The sequence below is a fragment of the Cryptosporidium parvum genome, chromosome 5 (assembly GCF_000165345.1).
Source record: "Cryptosporidium parvum Iowa II chromosome 5, whole genome shotgun sequence".
NCBI classification, from domain to species: Eukaryota; Apicomplexa; class Conoidasida; order Eucoccidiorida; family Cryptosporidiidae; genus Cryptosporidium; species Cryptosporidium parvum.
This window is the reverse complement of record NC_006984.1, coordinates 180,718-207,404: the sequence shown is the minus strand read 5'-3', so window position 1 is coordinate 207,404 and position 26,687 is coordinate 180,718. Positions and strand designations below refer to the sequence as shown.

The 26,687-nt window shown below is 31.0% G+C and overlaps 8 protein-coding genes across 8 annotated transcripts; 6 read left to right on the top strand and 2 right to left on the bottom strand.

The window, feature by feature from the left end:
• Positions 1-580: 580 nt before the first annotated feature.
• Positions 581-7,597, top strand: cgd5_810 (leucine-rich repeat protein; the record flags this gene model as incomplete). The annotated part of the gene is made up of 1 exon (XM_626034.1): positions 581-7,597. The coding sequence occupies one exon, from the start codon at positions 581-583 to the stop codon at positions 7,595-7,597; it is 7,017 nt and encodes a 2,338-aa protein (XP_626034.1).
• A 269-nt stretch (positions 7,598-7,866) lies between these two features.
• On the top strand, positions 7,867-9,480 carry cgd5_800 (hypothetical protein; the record flags this gene model as incomplete). The annotated part of the gene is made up of 1 exon (XM_626033.1): positions 7,867-9,480. One exon carries the CDS (start codon positions 7,867-7,869, stop codon positions 9,478-9,480), a length of 1,614 nt encoding a protein of 537 aa, XP_626033.1.
• Positions 9,481-9,532: 52 nt separating this feature from the next.
• Positions 9,533-11,179, bottom strand: cgd5_790 (conserve protein having a signal peptide; the record flags this gene model as incomplete). Its single annotated transcript, XM_626032.1, has 1 exon — positions 9,533-11,179. The coding sequence occupies one exon, from the start codon at positions 11,177-11,179 to the stop codon at positions 9,533-9,535; it is 1,647 nt and encodes a 548-aa protein (XP_626032.1).
• Positions 11,180-11,901: 722 nt separating this feature from the next.
• On the top strand, positions 11,902-16,479 carry cgd5_780 (hypothetical protein; the record flags this gene model as incomplete). Its single annotated transcript, XM_001388221.1, has 1 exon — positions 12,757-16,479. The coding sequence occupies one exon, from the start codon at positions 12,757-12,759 to the stop codon at positions 16,477-16,479; it is 3,723 nt and encodes a 1,240-aa protein (XP_001388258.1).
• A 518-nt stretch (positions 16,480-16,997) lies between these two features.
• Positions 16,998-17,636, top strand: cgd5_770 (hypothetical protein containing a signal peptide; the record flags this gene model as incomplete). The annotated part of the gene is made up of 1 exon (XM_626031.1): positions 16,998-17,636. The coding sequence occupies one exon, from the start codon at positions 16,998-17,000 to the stop codon at positions 17,634-17,636; it is 639 nt and encodes a 212-aa protein (XP_626031.1).
• A 76-nt stretch (positions 17,637-17,712) lies between these two features.
• On the top strand, positions 17,713-19,641 carry cgd5_760 (hypothetical protein; the record flags this gene model as incomplete). The annotated part of the gene is made up of 1 exon (XM_626030.1): positions 17,713-19,641. The coding sequence occupies one exon, from the start codon at positions 17,713-17,715 to the stop codon at positions 19,639-19,641; it is 1,929 nt and encodes a 642-aa protein (XP_626030.1).
• A 683-nt stretch (positions 19,642-20,324) lies between these two features.
• cgd5_750 (Mdh; malate dehydrogenase (oxaloacetate-decarboxylating)(NADP+)) lies at positions 20,325-22,169 on the bottom strand (the record flags this gene model as incomplete). Its single annotated transcript, XM_626029.1, has 1 exon — positions 20,325-22,169. A coding segment is annotated over one exon (1,845 nt), but the record flags the coding sequence as incomplete, so codon positions are not given.
• Positions 22,170-24,864: 2,695 nt separating this feature from the next.
• On the top strand, positions 24,865-26,277 carry cgd5_740 (WD repeat protein; the record flags this gene model as incomplete). Its single annotated transcript, XM_626028.1, has 1 exon — positions 24,865-26,277. The coding sequence occupies one exon, from the start codon at positions 24,865-24,867 to the stop codon at positions 26,275-26,277; it is 1,413 nt and encodes a 470-aa protein (XP_626028.1).
• Between the last annotated feature and the right edge of the window lie 410 nt (positions 26,278-26,687).

Here is a 26,687-nt window from a genome sequence, read left to right as displayed (position 1 = left end):
AAATATTGAATAGACTATTGTCTTGGTTTATTTCCAAATAATGATTAGTCTTAAATATTAATCTAACAATTAACTTACAGTTTAATAGTTATTGTTATTATTTTTTTTACATAATTTAAGTACCAGACCTATTCTTTTTATTTCAATCCCTACCTTCAGTTTGAAGTAATTTTTCCCAATTTTATCTGGCTTTCTTTATTTGACGTTCAGTTATTTTGCCGATCGTAAAATAATTTGACCTTGATAACTATAACCGTTGATTCACAAAATTCTGCAACAAAAAACAGTTAAGCTTCTTGATAATGTCAAGATCAAATAATCTATCGATCAATTCGAGAGCATTAATGATTGCATCGAGCTTTTAACATGTCTTTATTTCTTTTCGCACTGTCTATTCAGATTTATTTTGCATGGACACCGCCAAAACTGTGCCGCCAAAGTATCGGGTGGCGGTCATGTAGGCCCTAAAATAAAATCGTTTGATGGCGGTAAGTGTGCTTTTTTGTTATTTGCATGGCAAACTGAAAAGCAATCTGTGGGATTTTAAAAGGTATTTTTATAATAAAATGCTGCAATAATAATGCAAGTACAAAAGAAAACGACAGAATATGTGACCGAACTTTCCAAGTATGAGTTTCGTGAACTCCTTGGCGAAGGGTGGAAATACAAAAGTCATAAGGTTTTAGATTTTAGTGGTCAAAATTTTAAACTGACAACTCTTAGAGGTACATCAGATGGTTTGATGAACAAATACCTAAATTTGAGTGAAATTGAGACAATCGACTTAAGTAATAATGATTTGGTTAGCTTAGAGGGCATGTTTAGCATGGATGACTCTCTGAGGTTTTATTCCTTAATCAACTTAAATTTGATGGGAAACAAAATTTCGGAATTTGAGAGCCCAATTTCTCTACCATATTTAATTAATCTCAATTTAAGCTCAAACAATTTGTCTGAATTACCTGATTTAACATTTTTAGAAAATCTTATGTATCTTAATCTTTCCAATAACAATATTCAAATTAATTGTTCTGGTAAGGAAGCTTGGAAGAACATAAGTAAGTGTAATAAGTTAAGACGGTTAGATTTGTCATATAACAACATAAATGTACTGCCAAGTATCTTAGGAAGGCTAGCTTTGATGTTTAAAGATTCTATAAGAGAATTTTCCATTCAAGGAAACCCATTTTGTAGTATTTTCCCGGAATACCAATCATTAATAATCTCTTGCTTGCCTAATTTAAGATATCTCAATGGGCGTGAGCTGACAGCTTTGCAAAGGAAGAGAAATATGAATTTTGACTTCAGCCTTATTAATAACTATGATGATGTTTATGAATTAAGACAAGGGAGTAGATATGATGCTACAAAGATCCTAGAACTTGGAAATGTAAGTAGCACTAATTATGGGCGTATTGACATACTAATAGAGTTGCTTGAATATTTAATTGATGAGGGGCCAACTATCCAGCTTTGTGCCAATATTCTTCAAGGGTCAGAGAGCATTTACAATGAAACCATGAAACCATGGACAACTGACTATGGAGGTGACTTAGGTGATATCGATCATTTTGAAGCAAGAAGGTTTATCAAAGTATTCAGTCCTTCTGCGAGACTACCTAGTGATAGAGCCAGAGAAACTGAAAGATTTTTGGAACTTTTTGCATTAGCAATTGACCGGCAGGAAGAAAACCCAATTACTCAAAGTTCTGACTTTTGTAGAATTTGGCTATTAACTGCATTAGTCAGGCTGATTCATATACCATCAGGAGGCCTTGCAATTGGAGTTTCCAGGCTACTTGGAGGTCTTATGAATAAGAAAGATGTTCAAAGTGAAGTTAGTTATATAATAAGTACTTTAGTTTTCCCAGCTCTTAAAGGTCGGCATTTTTCAGATCCTATAGTGCAAACGGTATTTGCATCTATGTCGATTCTTCCGCACAGTAGGCTATTAGCAATGGCATTAAATGACCACATGGGATTGATACTGGATTATACCTCATCTTATGTTAGAACGGAGTTTCATAGACCATTAATGTCTATTTTAGCACTAGTTTCCCTTTACAAAGATAATGCAATCATATTGTCAGGTTATGGAGTTCCCATGGATCTTGCTGGAACACTAATTACTTTATATCTTTATTCAACTCCTGCAAACATAAATAAGGGTGGATATGGAGAGATGGGAAACCAAGGTCAATCATTAACAGTAAACAGACCAAAAAATGAGCAATTTTTCAGATGGTCATCAACTGAACATATATTGTCTGATCAGGCACTTGATTATATTTCTCGTGAGATTTCTGCATCTGGTCAGCTTGGAAGAGGAGACTCATTTTCAATCCACAAGATTGCTAAATTACTTTCAAAAAAACGCAATAAAAAGCAGACTATTTACAAAGGTAAGCAGAAAGAGACTTTGAGCTTAAATATTCTACCAGATTTTGTCAAATTTACAGATTTCCAGCAGACATTAATTATTTTCTACCTAAAAATAATCCGGAATTGTTGTTTAGCTTCTGAAAAGGCGTCAAAAGCCTGTGTTGATTTAGGATTGCACTCAAATTTTCTAATGCCAATACTGTCTGAATTTTTATCTAGTGGACTCACATCAAAATTTGATGAAAAGACATCGATATTATGTTCAGAGGTGATTCAAACTGTAAATTGCTTTGTTGAATCTAGTAAAGTGGCTTTAATGCAAATGATTGTAAATTTTCATCTTATTGATTGGATGTTAATACCAATAAAAGAAATCCCATTTGGTGATCCGGACGTTGTATTTGCTTGTATGGCCACGTTATTAAGTATCTGCAATAGAAGTGAGCAAGTTGAATCTATACAATATATCCCAATATCTGAAAGCTCATCGCTGATAGGGAAAGCTCTAAACATATATAATGGAAACATGCCACTTGGAACTCAATTTAGAATATTTGGTAATGGTGAATCATTTCAAGTTCTCAACTACATTATCCAACAAATGGATTTTTTAAATCCTCAGTTAGAATTTCTAAACGGAAACCAATATTTTAGAGAAATGGTTTCATTTTACAGTTCAAATATTGAAGGTTCAAACAGTTCTTCAGAAGGTATATTGGAGATATTAAAAAATGCAAACTCGGAAAAAGTTCAAAAAAGTATTCAAGCAATACTGAACATGATTGTTTTTCTTTTCAAGAATAAGACAATAGGGATTTGCTCAAAAGTAATTGAAGAGATTTATAAAAGAGGATATTGTATTCTCTTCATGAGACTACTTGAGATTCCGGGTGAATCGGTTCCTATTTCAGCAATTCAGATACTCTCTATGATAGACATCACAGAAATGGATACAATATCTATAAATGAATTACTAAGACTTTTAAAGATAGAGTCGCTTAATAAGGATGGAATAAAAAAAGATGAAAACGGAGATGATATTGCTTTGTCTGAAAACAAAGATGTTTCTAGTTCTGAAAATGATCTAACATTTAGTATTTTGGGGCCTCTTTGGACACATATACTTAATTATATTCGCAGGCTAATAAACAATAAAGATAGTAGTAATTGGCATATTTTCAAAGAAACATTTGCAAAAGACATTGGTTTAATCATCTTCCTAGGTCTCAAATATTCCTGGAATCAATTTATTTTGAATTCCCCCTTTAAACTTGTAGTTAACCACTTAAGCAATGTAAATGAGGTTCAGACGCATGATATGTTCTCAATTCTTTCTTCTTCTAGAGTTGTAAGAGCATTATCTAGATATAAAGGCTTTAGAGAATACTTAAGAACTTCTGAAATACAGTCCCTATTCGAATATTCTCTGAAAAAAGAGGAAAAACATTTCGCTGCTTTTGACCCCGATACTGCGTTGGAAATTTCATGGCCAGGGAGGTCTGTTAATATATTGTTGGGTACATTGAAAGGTCAAAACCGACTTTCATCTTCAAAAAAGGTTGTAGTCAGAGTTTTATGTAGATTGGCTGATGTATTAACTGGGGTCTCTGATGAAGAATTATTTGAGCTTGAAAAGTCACAGCTTGATTACGCATTGCAATTTCAGAAAGAGACAACCTCGCCTATTGAAGGAATCTCTACATTGGAGAGTATTTTTATGAATGTTATTTCAAGGGAATCAAGTATGTGGGATTTAACTTTAGAACCTTTTATTGAACAACTTTTATTTTTGGATGAAATGGAGTTTTCTGATAAATTAATTCAGGACGAAATGTTTGTTGAAGCTGATGGAATTATTAGAGTTTACTTATTTTTATCAAATTTAATTGATAGTGAATTCAAGGATATCAAAGAATCTTCAAATGGTTTAATTGAAAATTTCGATCACAAAAAATCTATAATTTCAACAGCAAATACTTGGGCAGGAATATTAAAAGGGTCCATTTTATCTAAAGAAAAACGCGTCTCAGAAAAAATTGAAGAAGAGGAAGATGATGATTCAACAACTTACAATGAAAGAGATAGAGAGAATAAAGGATGGAGAAATATCCTTAACTTCCAAGGCAGTAAAGTAGTAGGCGAAGAATTAGAAGATGATATTGAAAATGAAACTAATTTGCCCTTGTTTTCAGGAAGCGATGATCAAGGAAGCATGCTATCATTATCAGATTCTGATATTGAAATTGAAGAAGTTGCAGATTTGGATTACGAAGCAAATCCCAACGAGGAAACAATTATTATTCATCCAAGAGCAAGGAATATTCTACATGGTGTCTACAACAAATATGGGCCGCTAACTACTGGATCTATAGAAAGTGATTTAAAAGTTTCTAATTCTTTAAGTTTTGATAATATTGGAGGTGCAAACTCCAGTAACTCAATTAGTTTAACTTCTGCATCTCTAAGTTCATCTGAAACGGTAAAAGCTCAAAATAAATTGGAAGGATCTGGCTCTGTTTGGAAGAACATTATTTCTGCAACAGTGAATATTCATCTTGCTGTAGCACCATTTTTGAGAATAATATTTGTATGCATAAAATCAAATACGAGCTTGAAACTGAGAAGTTATGCAAAGAAAGTCATGCTGAAACCTTACATTTTGGATGGAACTGCAAAGCTGGTACTAAGTTGCGGATTATTAGAATCCCACGTAGCTTCAAAGTTCCTGATAATTTTAAGTGATATTTTTGAGCTTGAAACAAATACTAATGCAGCATCTATGGATTTATTAATACCTCTATATATTGGATTTTGGTTTATTAACTCAATTTTGGATGCCATTGTCTATATATTACAGCAAGCAACAAGAAGGCACTTAAAACCAGAAGAGCAACTACTTTGCACTTGCTTATGTAAAGCAATATATTCAATGTTGGAATTATTGGGGAATATTCAATTTTCTAGAGTTGAATCCATAAATGAATATGGACTGGAAAAGTCTATTCGATATTTTATTAGTCCTCTACTTTTAAACTGTCTACAACAGATGGTATTATTTGATATTCAGATTTCTATTGGTAGTAGTCATGGCACATATATGGCTCATATTCCGCTAATGTTTACTAGAAAATACATACAAGAAAAGAAGGAGGAAATGCCAGAAACCATGATTAAATTGAGAGAGTCAATGAGACAATATAGTTCTAAGTCGCTATCTCTGCTTATGGAAAAATCTTCCAAATATAGGTATTATGTAGTAGAGGGTTTTACATTTCAGACAATTTTTAGACATTTTCCTTTGAGACGCTCTTTTGTCTTTGAGTTAATGGATCATGTTAATACCTTACATTTTTCAAAGGGAGTGGAGCTCTTTTTATCATATTATTACGAAAGAAATGAAAGAATTATTGGGGTTTATCCTTGCTATGTATTTATACAGACTAAAGAGCTAAGAGATTATGTGAAGAAGGAAAGAAGCAAAAAAAATGATGAATCAACTAAAAAAGGCAATGATATATCTTCAAGTATTTCCGAATTGACAGGGATCAATTTATCCGGGATTTTAGGTGGGAGTAATTCCGATAATGAAGACCCAGGGCCTCCTCAAAGTATAAGAAGCGTTTTAATATTAACTACAAATGCTTATTATATTTTTGAAAGACCAAAAACCGTGAGAAATGTAGTGGCAAACGAACAATTTAAGTATAAAGAGGATCCAACAGCGATAATTAAAAGGGAATACTCGGATCTAAAGAGAATTGTTAGAAGCTTATTGGGTGAGCAAACAGCAATGCTTGGATGGAACTTAAATTCTGGTTCTACATCTCAAAACGATAAAACGTCAGAAAATGTTGATGCGATAAATTCTAATTTTACATGGAGAAGTACAATTTATGATATAATAATATTTGATAAAATTGATGATAGAGATGAGATGCTTAATCGAATCAGAAAAAAGTCTGCCGAGTTTTTGAGTATTCCGTTGAATATATATAATGATTTTGTGAGTAGAACTTGTTTGAGCCATTTATTAAGGATTGACAATGTTAGAGCAATACAATTTGCTTTAGGTGAAAAATTAAAGCCAGAAGAAATAAACAATCCAAAAATTGATAAGCTATATTCTTTAAGGCCCCCAGATTTGAAAAAAAAGAAGTTCTTCATTGATGAAATGATAGATACAGTTTCTGATTTAATTTTTCCTCCAAAGCGGAAAAGTAGATTTCCTATTTCTGCGTATCCAAGGGCTGCAATGCTACATGACGCAGAAAAGGCACAACTAAAGTTATATGTAGTAACAATTAATAGTGTATATGAGTTTCTTGTAGATTGGAGATTTTGGTTTTGCCCTGATTCAAATATGCTGGAAACTGGTGAGGATTTATATTTTAGAAGAGAAATGGTAATACCACCAAGCGTTGAAATTTCTAGTTTAAAGGAAGTAAGTGATAGCATTTCTGGAGTTCAAAAGCATGGACTAATGAATTTTTTGGGAATATTGGATAAAATACCGAACCAAAATGTAGATATATCTGAAGATAAATTTCAAGGGAATGATGAATCAATCGACAAAAATAATGAAGAGAATAAAAACTCAAAACCGGGAACCAATACAAGAAAATTAGAGAATAAATCCATTGGAATTTCTTTAAAGAATTTCAGATCTGAATTTGCTACTTGGTATGAAACAAGGCTAAAGCTTGCAAAGGAAAATTTGTTCCAAAAATTACGTGTATTTAGGATTCACCGTTTAAGAATTGCACAATTTGGCCCACTAGAAGAACCAGAAGTCAAACTAGTTTATCAATTATGCCCAAAAAAGAAAAAGAAGAAAAAGAAGAAAAAGAATCAATGGGAGAAATCTAAAGGTGATGCGGAAAATGATGCAAAGGCTAAAATTTTTAAACCAACAAGTAGTGATGAAGATCCCCTACTAGGATCTGACGAAAGCGATGGAGATGTCAGCGATTCAAAGGATGCTACTAGTAAAGAAAGAAAGAAGTTGTCTAGGCTGACTTCTCTTCAGCTCATTTTTCTCGATGACTCAGCGAGAGAAAGATTCAAGATAGGTATTGCGATAGTCATTAATGAGCTTGAAAATTCCAATGATTGGAAGAGAAGAATGGTTCCTGTACTCAATCCTCCAAATCTCAATAAAGTCAATCAAAAGAACTACAAAAATGATAAATCAGTATTTTCCTCATTCTTACTTTAGCATAAATAATCTATATTTAGTTTTAAATTTTCAAGTTGACGATTTGGCGCCAGGTTTATTTTGATTATTTGAATTTTTTTGTCACTTGTAAAATAGGATTAAAGTTCATTTCCAATATACTTTTTAACTACTTTTCTTTTTTAAATAATAAAATATTTTGTTTATATGCTGAATAATGGTTAATATTTTTATTCAAAATATTCTAAAAAATTGAAAGAATCAGGTTTAAATTGAATTATTCTCGAAGTAGAATTCGAGTTTAGTATAATATGGATACACCTAAAGTAAATAATTACTTAGAAGGCAAAATTATAGCAGGTAGCCAATTTAATAATAATTGTTCACCCAATGAGAGAACAAACTATTCAAATATAGCATCAAATAGAACAAACTTTACTAGTAGAGCAGAAAGAAGGGGATGGAGATCTTCTAAATGGCGTAGCACTAAATTTAGTTCAGAAGCATCCGAATTTTCAAATAGAAATGGCTCAATAAATCCAATAGAGAGTAAATCTCCTAAATTTCAATACCCAGAGTTATCAGAAAGCTTTAATGTAATTCGAGGGTTTTGTTTGTGTGAAGGATACAATTTAGAGAGTATTAGATCCGCCCTTGACAAACATAACTATTGTCACTGGTACGTGGATAAGGAAAAAAGTATATTAGTCTTTGATTTAAACCCATATTTCGATAAAATTGAAATTACCTGGGCAACTCAAGGGCGACTAGGAAAGGTTCTTTTTCCTGCTGGTATATATCCGTCAATTAAAATGATACTCGGAAGGTCTGGTAGAAGGCGTACAATTGAGGATAATCCTAAAAACCACATGGTTGGTTGTGATGAAATGACCAATTGGAAAGGGTCTGAAAAAAAATTCTCTAATATCGAAGATAGAGCAAAATTATTAGATTCCAGATATTCAAAACAATACTCCAGTTATGAAGAATATTCTTTATTTCAGAATGAAAATCCATCAAAACCCGTAATTCCGTCTAAACTTGAAGATATTTACAATGACGAAATAATAGAACGAGGGGAGTGCTATTCGAACGATGAAAATTATTGGAAAAGGCTTGAAAACCCTATTTTTATATTTAAAAATGGAGTAATCGTCGCTTGGAGCAATGAAGAAGTTACATCAGACTCTCTAACGCATTTGAACTCTCCAAAGCATTCAGATGAAAGGTTTGAAGATATTATTACATTCCTCTCTCTATATTCATTTGGGGGGTTTGTTGGAAAATACTCCAAAAATTGTCAGTACTACACTATGCTTTTTAATTATGGCAATTTTGCATACAGCAGATTTTATAGAAATAACCGGAAAGTAATTTCTGATATTGTTACTTTGAAAACTAGAAGCTCAGAGGAAAAACTTGCAGCCTCCCTTGCAATTGGTCAGAGTATAAGACTTTCTTTGTTTGAAGACTTCATTGAGGATTGTGTTGAAAACATTAAATATTTGCCACTAAAACTTGCCCAGGTTGGAGCTTCTAGCGTTATTGAAGAGGAATTTAAGGTAGAGGTTCCTCAAGTAAGGAAAAGATTTTCTGAATTGTATTCTTATCAAATTTCAGTTAATTTAGTTGAGGATTTTCTTGATATACCTGAAATTTTTTGGCATAATTATAAATTTCATTCAGTTTGGAGGAATCTCCAAGAATACTTGGAAATTTCCGAGAGGCTTCAAGTCCTTAACAGACGAATAGTAATGATGCAAGAACTCTTGAAAGTTATTACCGAAGAGTATCAAACTACACATGCTAACCGATTGACTTGGATTGTAATCATTCTGTTAGCTATTGATTGCTTCTTTTCCTTTTTTAGGCACATCTTATTGAACCATCCACATAATGTTTCAGAACTAGAAAAACCAAATTAATACCAAGAAAATGATTTATTACTCATTCTTATTTAATTATAGTTATTATTCTTTAATTATGTAATTCTTCAACACTTAAATTTTTATTTCCATTAATTATTTCCTTATTTGTGTACATATCTTGGATTTCTTTAATATGCTCAAAAATTATCTGGTATAAGTGTGTTCCAAATATCTCCCAAACAGTATTGTCGACAATTACTCCATCTTGAATGGAATCTCCCCCTGAATCTAACAGCTTATCTGAACAAACATTTTCTAAATACATATTCACAAGTTCTCTTTGTTTGGGATCATTGTTTACAATACCTTTTGCTTTTCTATAATGATGTAAATATATACTTAGTTCGTTTCCTCCACCCACATTAATTACAGGAGCTCTAATGAAATGAAATTTTTTGCTTAGCATCTCTTCTGTTTCATGTATACCCATATACAAAACTCTTTCAGGTCTAATAATAACTTTTCTTCTCGTCTTGTCACTTTTTTTTGTTCCAGAACTTAACATTCTACATGTTTTACGATATAGAACAAACTCAATATTTGCCATCTTTTTCTTAATTTTTTTCTCAATTGTTGAATATTTCTTCAAATTATTTTTATCAGATTCCCACTCTAAAAAATGAAAATACATTGGAATCCACATTGCCCCGACTTTGTTTTTATAATAAGGATTGTTGGCTTCTAATAAATTTAAAAAATCCATTAAGTTATAATTTTTCAAGTTTGGAAATACAAATTCATCGGTATCTACGAATAACAAGTATTTTGTTTTTCCAATATTTCTTAGTAGGCAGTCCTGTATCATTGTTGTTTGTGCGAAATCCCAAACTTGTTTAAATGGAATTATTGGTAATGAGTATGGAATAATTTCCAAAACATTTTTGATATTAGAATAATAATTTATTATATTTCTTACATCTTCGTCAATGTCCAAGTAATTTTGATATAAATAAAATTTATTTGCTCCTAAGAATAAATATGAATTAATAAATTCAAGCATTAACCCTGAATTGTTAAATTTTTGTTTATTTCCCAAGTTTCCATTCTTTATTGGCTCTCCCCACCAAGGTCTCACACAAACAGTCAGCTCATGATTATTAGAGCTATTTTTTGGAATTTTTTTTAGAGTTATCCATATTTCTGATTTATTTGTGCTGTTTCCATTTTCCAAAATTGTTATCAAAACTTTCCTTGAAATATCCTCAAATTTAATTTCATTTTTTGCAATTTCGCAGAGTAAAGTCGATGATACATATTCTTTATTATGGTGCTCCTTATGAATCACTTTTTTAATAGTTCCTGTGTAAATATTTTTGTCCAAGATTATTGCACATTCCATTTCTATTCGATCATAAAAATTCGATGGGATAAGTGAATTTATTCGTATCCTATCTATTCTCCAATCATAATATGCTGAGTATATATAAACTTTAAACTCAATCAAATTACCATTTTTTTCCTGCTGGTTAATTTGAGAATGATTTGGAATTATTAGCTTTAGTTCTTTCCAATCTTGATCATTTTGTTCATTAATACTTTCACTGTAAGGTTCACTTATTAGCCTCCTTGAATGACTAACCTCTTGAATATTTTTGTTACTTGATAGCTCCTTTAGCATTAATTGAATTATTGAGTATAAGGATCCAATCACCGAAATGATCAATACCAAGATCCTAAAAATGACTTTACTTTGCATTTTAAAACAAGATAAAATGGTATAGTTCTCTCCAAGAAATTATATTCTAACTTTTAGAGAAATAATAGTTTCCAAAACAGAAAAGATGGTAAGCCCTTTCCATTCGAATTCTCTGATATTGATGTTTGGAAAATGATATTACAGAAAATATAGTGTTTTATAAATCAAACCCTGATATAATCGTTTGTTTTAACACATAAGAATCACTAATGAATAAAAATTTTAAATTAATCCTATGAACATTCTAAAAAAAAACTATTCAATTTATTCTAGGTGCAAAACTGCATGCAATGTTTTTAAAATAATAAAGTCATACCTGGATTTGGCGGTAGCTGTGGGGTTCTGAACATGAAGCTGATCTACATGTTGAATAATAAGATTAAAAAAATTAATCGAAATAAGAGAAATATAAAATTGAAAGGATTTCCATAGATTAGTTTTTGTTTAAGTTATTAAGCATCTAAAGATGGTTAAAAAGAAGAATAAGAAAAACAAAAAAGAAATAAATAAGGAAGTGCTTAAAAATGCAGGATTTGATGAAGGCGAGATTTGGAGGTTAGACTTCAAAGGTGAGGTGGAATTTGAAGAAAATGTGATTGGTAAGTTTACTTTGAATTAGTTGAAATAGATCAATTATATTTTATCTTTTAGACCAAAGTAGATTTGAAGTTCCTTTATTCGATTTGAAGGGTTACAGAAGTCAAAAAAAAATAGGTAAACCAATGGGACAAGATATTGAAATGGAAAAAAAACATGACTCAGATGATGAACGCGAAGATTCAGAAGCTTTTGATGCTGCTGCGGAGGACGATTTTGATGAATATGATGTTGAGCAACAAAAAGTTGATGAATCCAGATTTCTGCAAAAACGATTTGAATTCGAGGTTGATTATATGAAGAAACTCAGAGTATGGGAAGCTTCTTTTTTTATTCATACTAGTGAAAATCTAGAAAATACACCACAAGAATTCTTCTATGTTATTGAATTTGGGCATGTTAATCCAGAGAGAAACTACGAAGGAACTTTAAAGAGAATGATGGTTTATACAGCTGCGACTTTATTAAAACCAGGAGAAGTAAAAGTATTAACTTTCCCGATTATCGTTTGGCCAAAAAAGATCTTATATATATCGTATTCTGAATTAGAGATGTTTCAAATATCCATTAAGCTCTGGACAATTGGAACCTTTACTTTCAACCAACTGCTTGCTTCAGTCAAACTTACACTCAAAGATGTACTGGAAAACGATCCAGAAACTCATTTAATGTTTAAAAAGCATCTTCCTGCACCTTTGGGAAAGGATGGAAAACCTCGTAAAGATCTTAACCAAAAAAGTTTTGAAGTGCATAGAAGCAGAGTAACTTTACAGTTACAAGAAATTTTTGATTTTGATATTTCCTTGGAAAATTGGAGTTTTATTCCTAATAAGAAACTTCCTATTGAAATTAAAAAAGCACCCAAATTTTTGAGACTAAAGGTACCTTTAAATAATGATATAACTTCAGGAATGTCTTCTAGGAGTAAGTTGAAATGTAATAAATTTCTTTAAACATTAATATTTATCAATGCAGAAACTATGATTACTCCATATTCTACTGGAGGTTATTGGAAGTCAGTTTGCGAGTTTGTATTTACTGGAACGAGATGTCAGTTAAGAAATGCATATATAATAGTAGAAGTGTTAGCTTATTTAAAATTTGGACCTTCTGTAATAGGAGCTGCAATGATTTCTTTAGCATCTGTAGAAAGTTATCCCTTAGTTAAAACGATAATTAAGAGAATAACAATCGATATTTACAAGATTGTTGGAGGGGAAATCATTGGTAATGTTTTTTGCTATTCAAAGAGCACAGGCCAACCTAATGAAAATATTAGAAGTAGGCCGTCTCAAGTTGCTTCAGGAGCAGCATTGGTTTCTCAGTTAAATATAAATGAAAGGTATTTGGTCTTTAGGCTCTTCAAGTGTGATAATTTAGCTGCTGCAGATGGAGTAACGGGTACTTCTGACCCTATAGTAAAAGTTACTTGGGATGGAGTTGTTAATACATCTTCAGTCAGAGAAAAAACAAGGAGGCCAGTATATAACCAAAATTTGTACTTTCCTGTAAGAATTTTGGATCAAAGAGAACTTTTGATTCCAAGCTTTAGGAGAAAATGTTTACCGATCGACTTACTCTGTAAAGGCCCATTAAAGATTGAAGTTTGGAATAGAAGTGATACATCATCCATCTTATTGGGATCAGGAGAAGTCAATCTAAATAAAATTTACACCCTTGGAAAAGAAGATTTTAGATGTTTAGCTGAAGGGTTAATAGATAAACGATCTAGAAGAGCTGATGGGAAACCAAATTTTGATCAAGAAGGTGACAGAGCTGAAAACGATGATAATATTTTTGTCAACAATACTTTATATACACTTCCCTATAATACTTTAGTACTCAATATGAATATGTTACTACAATCAAAAGGATTTGGGAAGAGTGTTATAAAACCAAGTATTCATTTTGAGATGTTCTTTATTCCACCATTCCCTGCTGATGTTGTGATTCCTGCTCCACCATCAACTAAAGCAATCAGCAATATTTGGAAACAACTAGGAAATAGATGGAACCGTGATTTTCACAAATGGAAAGGGATTTATAAGCAATGGTTTTCATCTGCGCCTGATAAAAGAAATTTCAATGTATTACAGAGACATCCACAAACTGAAGAGATTTTTCCATTATGTTCATATATATCTCCTATTGCAGTTCCAAATTTGATATCAAATGAAGGAAGTTTGTTGCATTGGATTAACAATTTTATGTATATAACATTGGAAAGTCAAATTAAACCACCAGGGAAGATTCCAGAACTTACTCCTCCTAATTTGTTCTTATTATCAAAAAAGGGAAGTATTGGAGATCATGTATTAATGTTTTGTAGTTGTTTATTAGGGATCGGATTCGATGCATATGTATGTAAAGGTACAATCGAAAATGGGACGCTAGAACATATGTGGGTCATGACTAGACACAGATTTGGTCATGTTCAATTTTGGGAAGTTACAAATAAACAAAGATATGTACTTCCTTGTAGGTATGGAATAGATCCGTATTATTCAATGAGAAATCCATTTCAACAAAATGCAGAGGTCATGCCGTCAGTAAATAATGATAATAATGATGTAGAAGTTCCTGACGATAGCTCAAGGGTCGAAATGTTTGAGAAGGAAAGAGAATACTACAACGGGCTATATTTGCAGCAATGGTTTGAATGGTTGAAACAAACAGGGCAAGTTAAATATGTTGAAACGCATGCCAATGAAAACATGGGTATAGATATTTGGGGTGAATTTTTGGTTCCAGACATAAAAATTGATCCAAAAGAGGTAGAATACAATAATCCTGCTGAAGAAGATGAAGAAGATATTGGCAATCGAAAATCTGACAAAATTAAGTTCCAAAATACTAGTTTAGATATTATTAAAAAAGTTATCACAGAATACATTAAGAATATACCCATTATTCCAGATAAAAGATTTTTGACTCCAGAACTTATTTCATATGTACCCTATAGTACAATTGAATTGGTTTTTAATAATAGGCAAGTTTGGGGTAATCTGGGCAATCACCACCCTGCTTTGATCACATATGATTTAAATAATCCCTATAAATGGAGAACATTCTGTGGATCAAAACCAGAAAATATCTTCCAGGATTTGATCATAGAACCACCGCTGCAAGGAAGAGCTGTTGAAAAATTAGAAGAGTCAATATCAGTTTCAGTTGAAGAAAATATTGTATTAAACAGACAAAAATTGGGAAAGGATACATTATTCGATAGAAGCTCAGAACTTGAAGAAAGAATTAATGCTTATTTGACTTTATTGGAATTCAAATTATCTTTAGATCCTTTGTATGATCCTGGTCCTCCAGACAACCACACAGCATGGTCAGCTTTGAAGACTAAGGAAATGATCATTAAAGAAGAAAAAGAAATGAAAGAAAAACAAGAAAAGGAACAGAAAAAGATCCTTAAGATGAAGAAAAAGTCAAACTTTGAGGATATGGTTGTTACAAGAAAAATAACTCTAGGAAGCGAGGGTAATTATTCTGGTCAAGATCCTCAAGTTGACTTCTTTAATGCTAATTTCTATGGAAATCTTGAAAATAAAGCGGAAAGTAATCCTAATCATAATAAATCCAATGATAACTTAGTTCCCCAATGTTATACAAATATGGCAATAAATGCTTCTTATAATTCGAACAATCAAAATGCAGTAGGAAGGGACTTTAAATCAGAGTTCCCTTCATTACAGTATGATCAAAATTCACAACTTGCAACAAATAACTTAAATAATCAGAACATTAATATGAACAACTTTGGAAATAATGCCCAACAATTTGTCAAAAATCCTGTAAATAAGTCAGCAAACCCAAATAAAATGAGTTCTTATCATTCGTTTTTCGATAACTCAGATACAATTCAAACTAATGAAAATAAGACCCAAGCTTTAACTAAATCTCTGAAAGGAGACCAAAAATTCAATGTTTCGAATATTCCCCCAAATATTCATTCGGGTGCAAATATAATTTCAAAATCGAAAAGTAATGAAAATAATAGCTCATCATTTTTCTTAGGAGAAATTCCTTCAAAGAAAAATAATTTGGAAACTGACATTAAACAAAATATGGAGAATGAAATAATTGACCTTGAGGAAAAAAAATTATTAGAAAACGAAAAAGATTTAGAAAAGATAGAAAATGACATGAAGTATTGGAATGCTCTAGTCGATGATGAAATGGCAGATAATTTAGAAATTGAACCAGAATTGCCGGACGAAGGGGTAAATTTATCTAAAATTGGGATGAAGGCAAAAATCTCTAATTGGAAAAAACCAGAAAAGGAAAAGGATAAGGCAAATAAAGATTCTCAAAAAGAAAATATTCCGGAGCAAGAATCAGAAAGTAAAACTACCACAAGAGAGGACGAAAAATCAAAAAATAATACTCAAGCTAATTCTGAATCACAAGATATTGATGAGGATGAAGATATTGAACCTCCCCCTTGGAGGAAATTGAATAGACCCTTAAAGTACATTAATGACCAGATTTCAAAATGGAACTGGTATTACAGAATGGAACAGCTTTATTACGATTGGCAAGCCATTAATTTCCCAACATTTCCTATGTCAACATTTACTGGATTCCCTATTCATTTTTCTACAGCTGATCCCAATGATGTTCGATCATTTATTGTTGGTTCAAAAAGATTCCGAATTTTCATTGAATTACCACAAGATGAGGTTAGTTATTAATTCATTGAAATCGCATTTTTATTATTTGTCTAGGCTCATTTTTTTATCTATCCAAAAATATTTCCACTAGTTGGAGGAATATTATCAACTTGGGTATTTTTAGGGGTGCACATTCCGTGGACGGTAAGTTTTTGCAACTATAGGAAAAAATATATCAAATAACAATTCTTTAGAATATAAATGAATTGGAAACAAGAATGAAGAAAGAGAAGAAGAAAAATTACTTTAAAGATTAGTAATATCAACTTTTTAATATTTAAAAAAAAAAATAAATGTTATTTAGGTACTAAAACGATAGAGTAGATTTATATATTATTATATTAATTTATACTTGTCATAAATGCGAGCATGCAAATTTAAGTTATAAAAATAAAATATAATGAAAACTTGTAGATTTATTTTGCATAAATAGTTCAATTAGAAATTATAATCAAGCTGGAATTTCAAAGTTTTTCAATTTCAATGTTTTTACAGTCATTGTAATTGTAAAAAAAATAAATCAAATGTAATTCAAATGGATGAAATTATTTTTGAAATGTAAAAAACATTTAATTTTGTATTTTAATTTAATAATTTTTTCCATAAAATCTGGCAAAAGTCTATCGAATAACAACAATTTTACTCCAACAAGAGACTTTGGTACATTATTCAATTATAAAAACTTTCAAGAACTTAATAAAAATATACCAAATTCGGGAGAACTAAATTTATTCGCTGAAAACATTCAAGCAAATAGAATTTATGAAAAAAATGATTTCGAGAAGAAATTTAAAACCAAAGAAAAGAATACTGTAAATCGTACAAGAGGGTCTAGTACAAATGAACTACATAAATTTAGCAAATATTGGTTGAAAAAGCTCGGAATACCAAAGGAAGTACCACCTTCAGCATGGTGTAGTGAAGATGGTGTAATTGTGGGTATACCAATTACTAAAAATGTTTCTAAGATATTGAATGAAAAAATTAAATCAATTAATGGTAGGGAGGTTCCAGTTATTACCGAGGATTTTCTAGACAATTTTTTTGAGCAAAATTATAATGGGCAACTCTATTCTAAAGGTTTAAATATTGCATGCAGCGGAAAGGCTGTAATTTCGAATTCATTTTACGAAATAAGTGGTAAGTTTGAGGGAAAAAATAACAATTCCAAAAAATAAATTAATAGTAATTGTTATAAAAAAATTGTATAATTCTATTAATTAACAATTAGGAAACAAGAAAATTGATTCACTAATGTTAAACTTTCCAAAAAACAAAGACTGCGAATTTGTATATGAATTTATTACAGATAAATATAGGTATAGAGTATATAAAATAGATCCATTTGATAAAAGATTGTGGATAGAAGAGAAAGATCAAGTTAAAAATAGAAATGGAATTAGCACAAACAAGAATATTTCAAACGTAAGAAATGTAAGAACAGTTGACTGGGACTCAAGGTCTAAGAATAATCTGAATGATGAAATTGACCTTCCTTCAGCATTATCAATAATATCAGTTTGTATATCCAAAATAAGTGACGATTCTGAAGAATTTGATGACTTTCATTCTCAATGTTATTCAAATGCTAGATGGTATAAATCCGTAAGGGGAAGACTTTTGTACAGGTCTGAATCCGGAAAATTACAAGGAAAAATAGTCGGAGATGGTAAATATTTAATAGATAATGATTTAAGAGACTCTTCCATGTTTGGTATGTTGCTATCATCAATCTTCACAGCTGGAATAAAAAATAATATAAATGTCCCAAATGATGAAGATGAACATATTTTTTTCAATAAATTGGATGTGAAAGATAATGGAGAAAATACAGATTATATTAGAAAAATTTATCTTTGGCCAAGCTATTGTGAATACAAAACAAATTTAACTCAGAAAAATGATAATCAATCAGTTAATACCAATGAAAAAACCGGGATGAGAACAATTGAAAATGAATTTGAAAGAATGTCTATTATAGATTATTTCAATATCATAGTAAAAAACGGGTGTCCTGTGCAAGGAGTCAAGTTAAGTATACTTGTGAATATTGAAACTCTTCTAATATTTTCACTATCAGATGAGAAATGGAGCCTTCTTCCAAATATTTCCAATCAAAACATAACAATGAGATGTGCAATTAAGTTATACAGACAAAAGCAAACATTAGAATCTCAAGGATGTTTGCCTCCTAAATTAGATGACTCCAATACAAATAAAAATTTATATATTAATTCAGAACCAAAAAAGAGATGGACGGACTTTAACAGGGAATTTAACAATAAAGTTGAAAGGGAAGAGATCAAAACAAACCATAAAGAGTGGTCAGAGAGGAAATGGAGTGATTATTTTAATACACCAACAAGAAGAATGCTTATGGAGGGGCAATGGAGTTTTGATCCTAATTCAAGACTAGATCAAACTGAGGTTATTAACATTCAACCTAATACTGTTGGTTTGCGTTCTGAAATCACTGGTAAATCAATTTTGAACACTCCGAAAATTGGAAGAGAAAGTATCAGTGGAGGATCAGGTAATAAATCATATTTGTTATTCAATAAGGAAAATGCTGAAAGTTTGAATAACCAAAACTTACAAAAAAATTTTCCTGAAAGTCTTGGTAATGGAGAAAATGACCAATTTGTGTCAAAATCTGATTCAAACTTGTATAGTAGAAGATTGCCTAGCGAACCAATGATACATTCAGTTTTCCAAAACATTTTATGGAGAGATTGGTTGATAAGATATGCACCACTTGTCGGAAATAATGGTAACTTTGTGAGAGTTGGAACCAATTTTGCTTTTGCTTTTTTAGGAGAATCTTACGTTGAAGAAGCTGCTACTCTGGGGTTTTCCTACGATAGGGCAATTTTATCGTATTTATCAGGAAAAAGGTTAGCCCAACTTGGCAGATTTTTAACTTTTGGATATACCCAAGGTTTATACGGAGTAAGAGTTGATAGATCTTCAACAATTAATGCATGGGGAGTTGATTTACAAGCTAGATACTTTATTTCATCAACATTGGTTTCTTTTGGTTTAAGAGAATATGCACAACATATTTCTGTTAGAGAAATAGGCCTATCTTTGAGACATAGTTTCTCACAAAAAGAGGTAATTGTGGGACAGCAATTTTCAACAGAGGTAAGTTTAATGGTTTATTGTTTGCTATCAAAATTCTAATAATTATTCAGGCAATTGCATCCTTCAAAACTTTATTTGTTGATGTTGCAACTAATGTTAAAAATAAATCATATGGTTTTGCATTTGGATTAAGAGGATATCAATTTACGGTTGTAAGAAATTTTTCGACAAGAACAACTGATTTTTTAGGTAATTGGGGAAATGGGTGGCAACTATTATTAAGTTCAACATTTCCTGGGAAAGATGACCCAACAATTGTTACTAGAGCTGGAGCAGGAAGATTAGGAAGATCTTTCGTTTTAGCAGGGGCAGGGATTGGCCGAGATATGGTTCCAATAGTATCCTTTCAAACTCAACTTGATGATGTTGGAGTAATTCTTGAGTTTAGCCCTAGCATTAATGAGAGAATATTTGCTTATGGCATAGAAATTAGTAAGTTGAAAAATTACTACTCTGAAGTTCAACTTCAGAAGAAAAAATTATCCATTATTCCTAATTTCCAACTAAAACTTTAGATCATTTTGCATATTTTTGGGAATCAATATTTTCTGCAGAAAGGGTACCGGTGCCTATTGTGCTAGGAATTGAACCTAAGGAGTTAAGCAACGTAGTATTTGGATGAGCAAAGATTTAAATAAATATAAGATCGTGCGAATATCAAAATATGAAAGATAAGGAAAAAAAATGTTAGTTAATAGAAATTATTAGAAAATAATTCATTATTAATAAGGAAGCCACATTCTATCTTTAATATAATTGAGGATGTTTTCCCTATTATCCAAAGGTAAATCTGGGCATACACTCTTATTGATGATGTTCATTTCTTTTGCTCTAAGAATAATATCAGCTGCAATTGATGCAGAAATTTCTCTTCCAACAGAAGCAGTAAGCGGTGGGAATAAAATATTAGAATTGGAATCTATATGAATAAAGTTAGAAACTGAGTATGCCGCTTCAATAAAGCAAATATCGGGAATGTGAGAAAGCTGGCCGATTTGAGCAGCAAGACCAATTCCAGGAAACACATACATATTGTTACACTGAGATGGAATAAACTCGGTGCCATCAATTGCCTTGATAGGGTTCATTGGACTCCCACTAGCAAAAATAACTTTACCATTCGTCCATTTATACGCGTCAGAGGCATTACACTCTGCTTTATTGGTAGGGTTGCTTAGAGCGAAAACAATTGGTCTTTCAACATTTAATGCCATAGTCTTGATTACTTGTTCATTAAAAATTCCCCCTTGGCCAGAAACACCCAATAAAATTGTTGGTTTAACCAATTCAACAATTTCTACCAAGTCAGTAATACTCCTGTCAATATTTTTCCTGATAAAAGGCACTTTGAATTTGTCTAAACTATTTAAATCTCTTGAATTGGTTATTAATCCTTTAGAATCAACAAGCCAAAATTTCTCCAATGCAGACTGATAAGGTATTCCCTTAATTTCCATAGATTTAATAATTAAATTAACAATACCAATTGATGCAGAACCAGCTCCACAAATAAGAATTCTTTGATCTTCGAAATTCTTCCCGGCAATTTTAAGTGAGCTAACTAAACCTGCTAAAACAATACTTGCAGTACCTTGGATATCATCATTAAAACAACGAAATTTATCTTGATAGATATCCAAAATATCAATTGCTCTTGAAGTTGTAAGGTCTTCCCATTGAAGAACGGTGTTTGGCCACCTTTTGAAAATTGCTTTAGTGATCTCATCCATCAATGGAAAGTATTCATCATTATCTATCCTTTTTTCGCAAATACCTAAATAATATTTATCGCTTAAAATATCATTAGTATTTGTACCGATATCTAAGGAAATTGGTAATACTTTAGAAGGGTCTATTCCACCCAATGTAATATATAATGATAATTTACCCATTGGAATACCCATACCATTAAGACCAAGGTCGCCTAATCCCAAAATTCTCCCACCATCAGTTAATACAATGATTTCTATATCATCGCTTTTAAAGTCTTTTAAAATTTCATAAATGCGTCCTTTATGAGATTTATTCAAGTAAAGGCCAGAACCTAGCCAATTCCTAATGGTTGGATTCCTTGAAAATTCGATACAACCTTCACCAACAGTAGGCGTGTATACCAAAGGAGTTAAATCTTTAAAATATTTATCAAGAAGAGAGTGGAAAAGAATAAAGGATGAACTTCTGATATTCTCAAGAAAAGTATACTTGCCAATATTTGAGTCAATTTTGTTTATTGCAGTCCATAGTCTGGAAACTTGCTCATCAATAGTCTCATACTTCGCAGGAAGCAAACCTTCAAGTCCGTATTCCTTTCTTTCCTCCATAGTGAAACTTAACCCCTTATTATAGAAGGGGTTTCTTAATAATTCAATGCCTTTTAATTCAATTGGTTTTTTTCTGAGCGAAGGAGCCATTTTGAAATATTTATTATTCAAGAAAAAAAGATGTTTTTTTGTACAAATAAATAATCTATGGGTTGCTTTCCTAAATACTGAACTTGCCGTAATATTAACAAAGTTTTTTGTTGGAATTAATAATAGTTTTGATAATATTTTTGAGCTTATTTTAATTTAGAATAACTTAATTTTTGTTTGTAATGTTTGAGATCTTTGAACAATTAATGTACTCAAATTCAAACTGGGGAAATATAGATTAGTTTTGAAAACCTTTTATTTCAAATTATGAATTTTCAACGAATATTTATCATGGATATTACAGCTAAAATCGGTTTCGTTAAGTTCTTTTTAGATGCGCGCATTTACCCGCCAAAACTTTTTTTTTAAGTGCATGAAAACAAAACTAAGAAATTAATCAAACATATCTAAAAAAGAATTCTTGCCTTTTGAATGTAGTTATATACAAATTCAGGGCATTGTGACATATTTATACAGCAGTTTGGGTAAATTGAACAGAATTCTTCCATTTTATTTTTGAAAGTATGCTCGTAATATTTGTGCTCTCTATAAATAATAGAAAATTATTTGATTATTAGCGAATAGTCAATTAATATTAAATAAATTAGTCTAATCTTACCTTTCCTTTGCCTCTTTATCCATAATTTCAGTGACTTCATTGAAAAGTTGTCCAAACCTTTTATCTATGTGTCCTGCCATTAATTCTGTTGCCTAAATTTAATGGAATATTGATTGTTATGTAAAATTAATTAACTTACATTTCCTATATCATCAAATTTTTCTTTTGCAGGTGAATAAAATGCTCTTTGTTTGTTCATTTTTTCTTCTAATACTCTATCTCTTTGCTTGATTGCTTCTCTTCTGATTGAATTTCTCCCATCTTTTCTTTCTTTTACCGCATCATACCACATATCATAAACTCTGAATGGTTCTTCTCTTTTCCACCTAATGAATGAATTATAATTATCAATTTTGTTTAATGCTTCTCTTGTTTTTGGACTTGGAGTTGTTGTTTTTGACATTTTAATATCCCATAAATTGTCTATCCCTTCCCAAATGCTGTATTGAAATATCTTAATTAAAAATATATTATTAATTTTAACATTATCACTTACTAATAAGGCTTTAATGGAATTGAGAAAGGCTGTTTTGTCTTATTGCCATATAACTTTTTTTAAGAAATAATATTTGTAATCTCAATAATATAATAAACTTACTGTATTGTTATAAATATCATTATACTCCTGAGCTGATGCTGAAAGTAAAATATAAGAATCATACAAATCACCAACTTTTGATGTAACTTTCTAATATTAGGTAAATTATATAAGCTATTAGAATACTAATGATTCATCTTACCGGTGAAGTAATATTTAAACTCTGCAAATACTCTTGAATCCTCTCATGCTCATCTTGGTGATTCGCTCTAGTTTCCTAAATTTTTAAAAAATTAAATAAGGTGTTAGAAGTATTTTTTATTGAATATAATCATACCTTTAGTAACTCCTCTACATTTTTAGAATTTAAACTTTGATTCGTAAAGTCTTCTTCACCTGAATTTACTGAAAAGTCCTTTATATAGTGATATTTCTAGATGTTAAAATTATTGGCACTATAGCTTACCTCTGGAAATGCATTTCTCAGCATCTCTCTATCATCTTGTTTGATTACTGTAATATTTTTACCAAGATTTACAGCATTTTTCGTCTATTTATTATTAAGCATTATCAAAATTCTTGTTTATTTTACTTACCTTATTTAGCCCATCCAGTATTTTTGCTTCATTCCCTATGCTATCCTTTTGATAAGGGAATGAGAAATATTCAGGATTTTCGTCAAAAATGGGCTCTGGGATCTGATAATCATCTTGAAATTCATTAACCAAATTAGATTGAATCATATTGCCATAAACATGCGTTATGTTTTTTGCTAAATCTATAAATCCTCTTTTAATGTCGTAATCTTCTTTTGCATTATTTTCTTCAAAATTGTTTTCTTTACTGGCAATTATATCAGTATCGGATGTATCTTCCCAAATTGGATAGTTGCTTAAACTAAATTGAAAATAAAAAAATTAAAAAAATAATCAAAGCCAACAGATTAATTAAAATACTAACCTTTGGTAAGCTTCACTTGTTATTAAAGTAGTATAGTTTTTTATCATTTTATCGTCCAAATTTAATTTAATTGGTTCTATTCTATCTTGAACTCTAACATGCGTAGCTTTATTTTTTTCTGTGCATCTTATAATGATCAAAAGTGTCATAAACTGTAAAATAAATGACAAAAATAAGTTAAGTTTTTTTTTAAACATCTTCCATTTTATTTTGTTTCCTTTAAAATAATGCATCTTTAATATATATTATTCACCCCACAATACTCTTTGATAAAATTAGACTCAAAAGGACGAAATTTATATAAACAGACCCTATTATTTTTAATGCAACTAATTTAACTTTAAATATTTTTAATTTCCGGAAAAGGTTTAAAAACTTCTCTAGATTCATTTATTTATCAATTTTTCAGATTTTTGACTACATATTTAAATACATGCACATTGGCGCCTTAAGTTTGATTTACGTTACCCTCCGAATTAAATATTAACAAGAAAATCAAACAAGTTAAAACAAAAGTAGAATAATACTATTTAATTGATTCTGAGTTATTAACATACAGTAGAGGCTTTTTTGAACAGGTTTGAGGGTTTTATTTTAATTCCTAACAACCTTTAAGAAAATAAACAACTTTAATATATAATTTACTGATTAAAACTGTACTAAAATCTGTAATTAAAACCAAATAGAAGATTATGATATAATATTGTATTAAATTAGGAATACAAAACAACAAAATGCAAGCATTAACGAGCAACGAAGGACCCACGACACTTAATAACAATGTGGATGATGATATTCAATACATTTGGAGAAGGAATTGTCCATATCTATATGATACAATGCTATCTTATACATTGGAATGGCCAACATTGACTATTGATTGGCTCCCAAATTCTTATAAATCAGCAGATGGCAGTTATTCTGTTCACAAAATCATCTATGGAACTCATACTAGCGACCAAGAACCCAATTATTTGATAATTGCTGAAGTTCATATTGGTGACTTGGAAGCTAATGATGATTTAATGAATGTTGAAAGCTTTGCTGAATATTCATATAATCCAGAAAACACAAACATGAATATTGTTCAATTTGAGGTAAAGGCAAAATTAAATCACCCAGAAGAAGTTAATAAGGCATTACATATGCCAGAACATCCATTTATTATTGCCAGTAGAGTTGTTAATGGTGATATTTTAGTTTTTGATTATTCTAAGCATGAGTCATTCCCAACTGATGAATTTGTGCATCCCCAGCTTCTTCTAAAAGGTCACTCAAAGGAAGGGTATGCAATGGATTGGGGAAATAGTACTTCAAATGATTATTTGATCTCAGGCGGAAGCGATCGCATTATCAATCTTTGGGATTTTAATAAAAATACTAATGGGATTCTGAACTCAAGTGCAAAAAATCATTTTATCTATAATAATAAAGCTGATCCAGATTCACAAGAATCATCTGAATATTCTCCACCCATTTTGGAGCCAATAAAAAGTATCTCCTGGCACAATTCTGATGTTAATGACTTAAAATGGCATCCTTCTTCTCTATCAGTATTTGGGTCCGTATCAGATGATGGAACTTTTGCTCTTTGGGATCTAAGAAGTTCATCCGAAAATTCCCCAAGTCTATTTAAAAATACAGTATCTGGAATCAACACTCTTTCTTTTAACCAATTTGTTCCTACCATGGTTTCTACTGGTAATTTGGATGGAATTGTTCAAATTTGGGATTTTAGGAATCTTAATGAAGAACTATTTTCATTCAACCTTCATTCTAAAAAGCCTATCATTTGCATGGAATGGTCTAAATGGTCTCCAAATATCTTAATGACAGGAGGAGTTGATAACAAGGTAGTTGTATGGGATTTATATAAAAACCACAATCCTAGTGAAAATAACGCATATTTACAAAATGGTCTCGAAAATATCAATCAGAACAACCAAACATATGAAGATCCTAACAAGGCTCATTCTCAAAAGGATTCCTTTGATCCAAATGCTATTTTTATCCATTATGGACACACAGCTCCTATTACAAGTATTTCATGGAATCCAAATGAGCACGGAGACCCTCTTTTAGTAGCATCCGCTTCAGAAGACAACACTATTCAATTCTGGCAATTTTCTGATACTTTCCTTAGTTAATTCAAATAAGTAATTATTAATTAATATCAATTATAAATCATACTAAATTTTTTTTTAAAAGAAAAAATTTTCCCAATTACTATCCTAACTTCTGAATTCTAACGATTAAAGAAACTTAAAATAGTTTTCTATTTCCTTCTTACTTGTTTTTTTACCTTTCTTTGTCTCATCATCATTCTTTTCTTTTTTATCCTTGGTCTTTTTTTGAATGGATCCATCTTTATCTTTTCTTTTTCCACCAAAACTATTTTGGTAGAAATTAGTATATGTACGAGAAATCCCTGTACCAACACTAACCATTTTCCCAACTGAAATTGAGCTTGCTGGGCTTTTTAAATTATCTAAAGCGCCTCTCAAGCATGCTTCTGTCAAAAATTTCATACTAGTTTCAAATGACATCTGCAAGAATG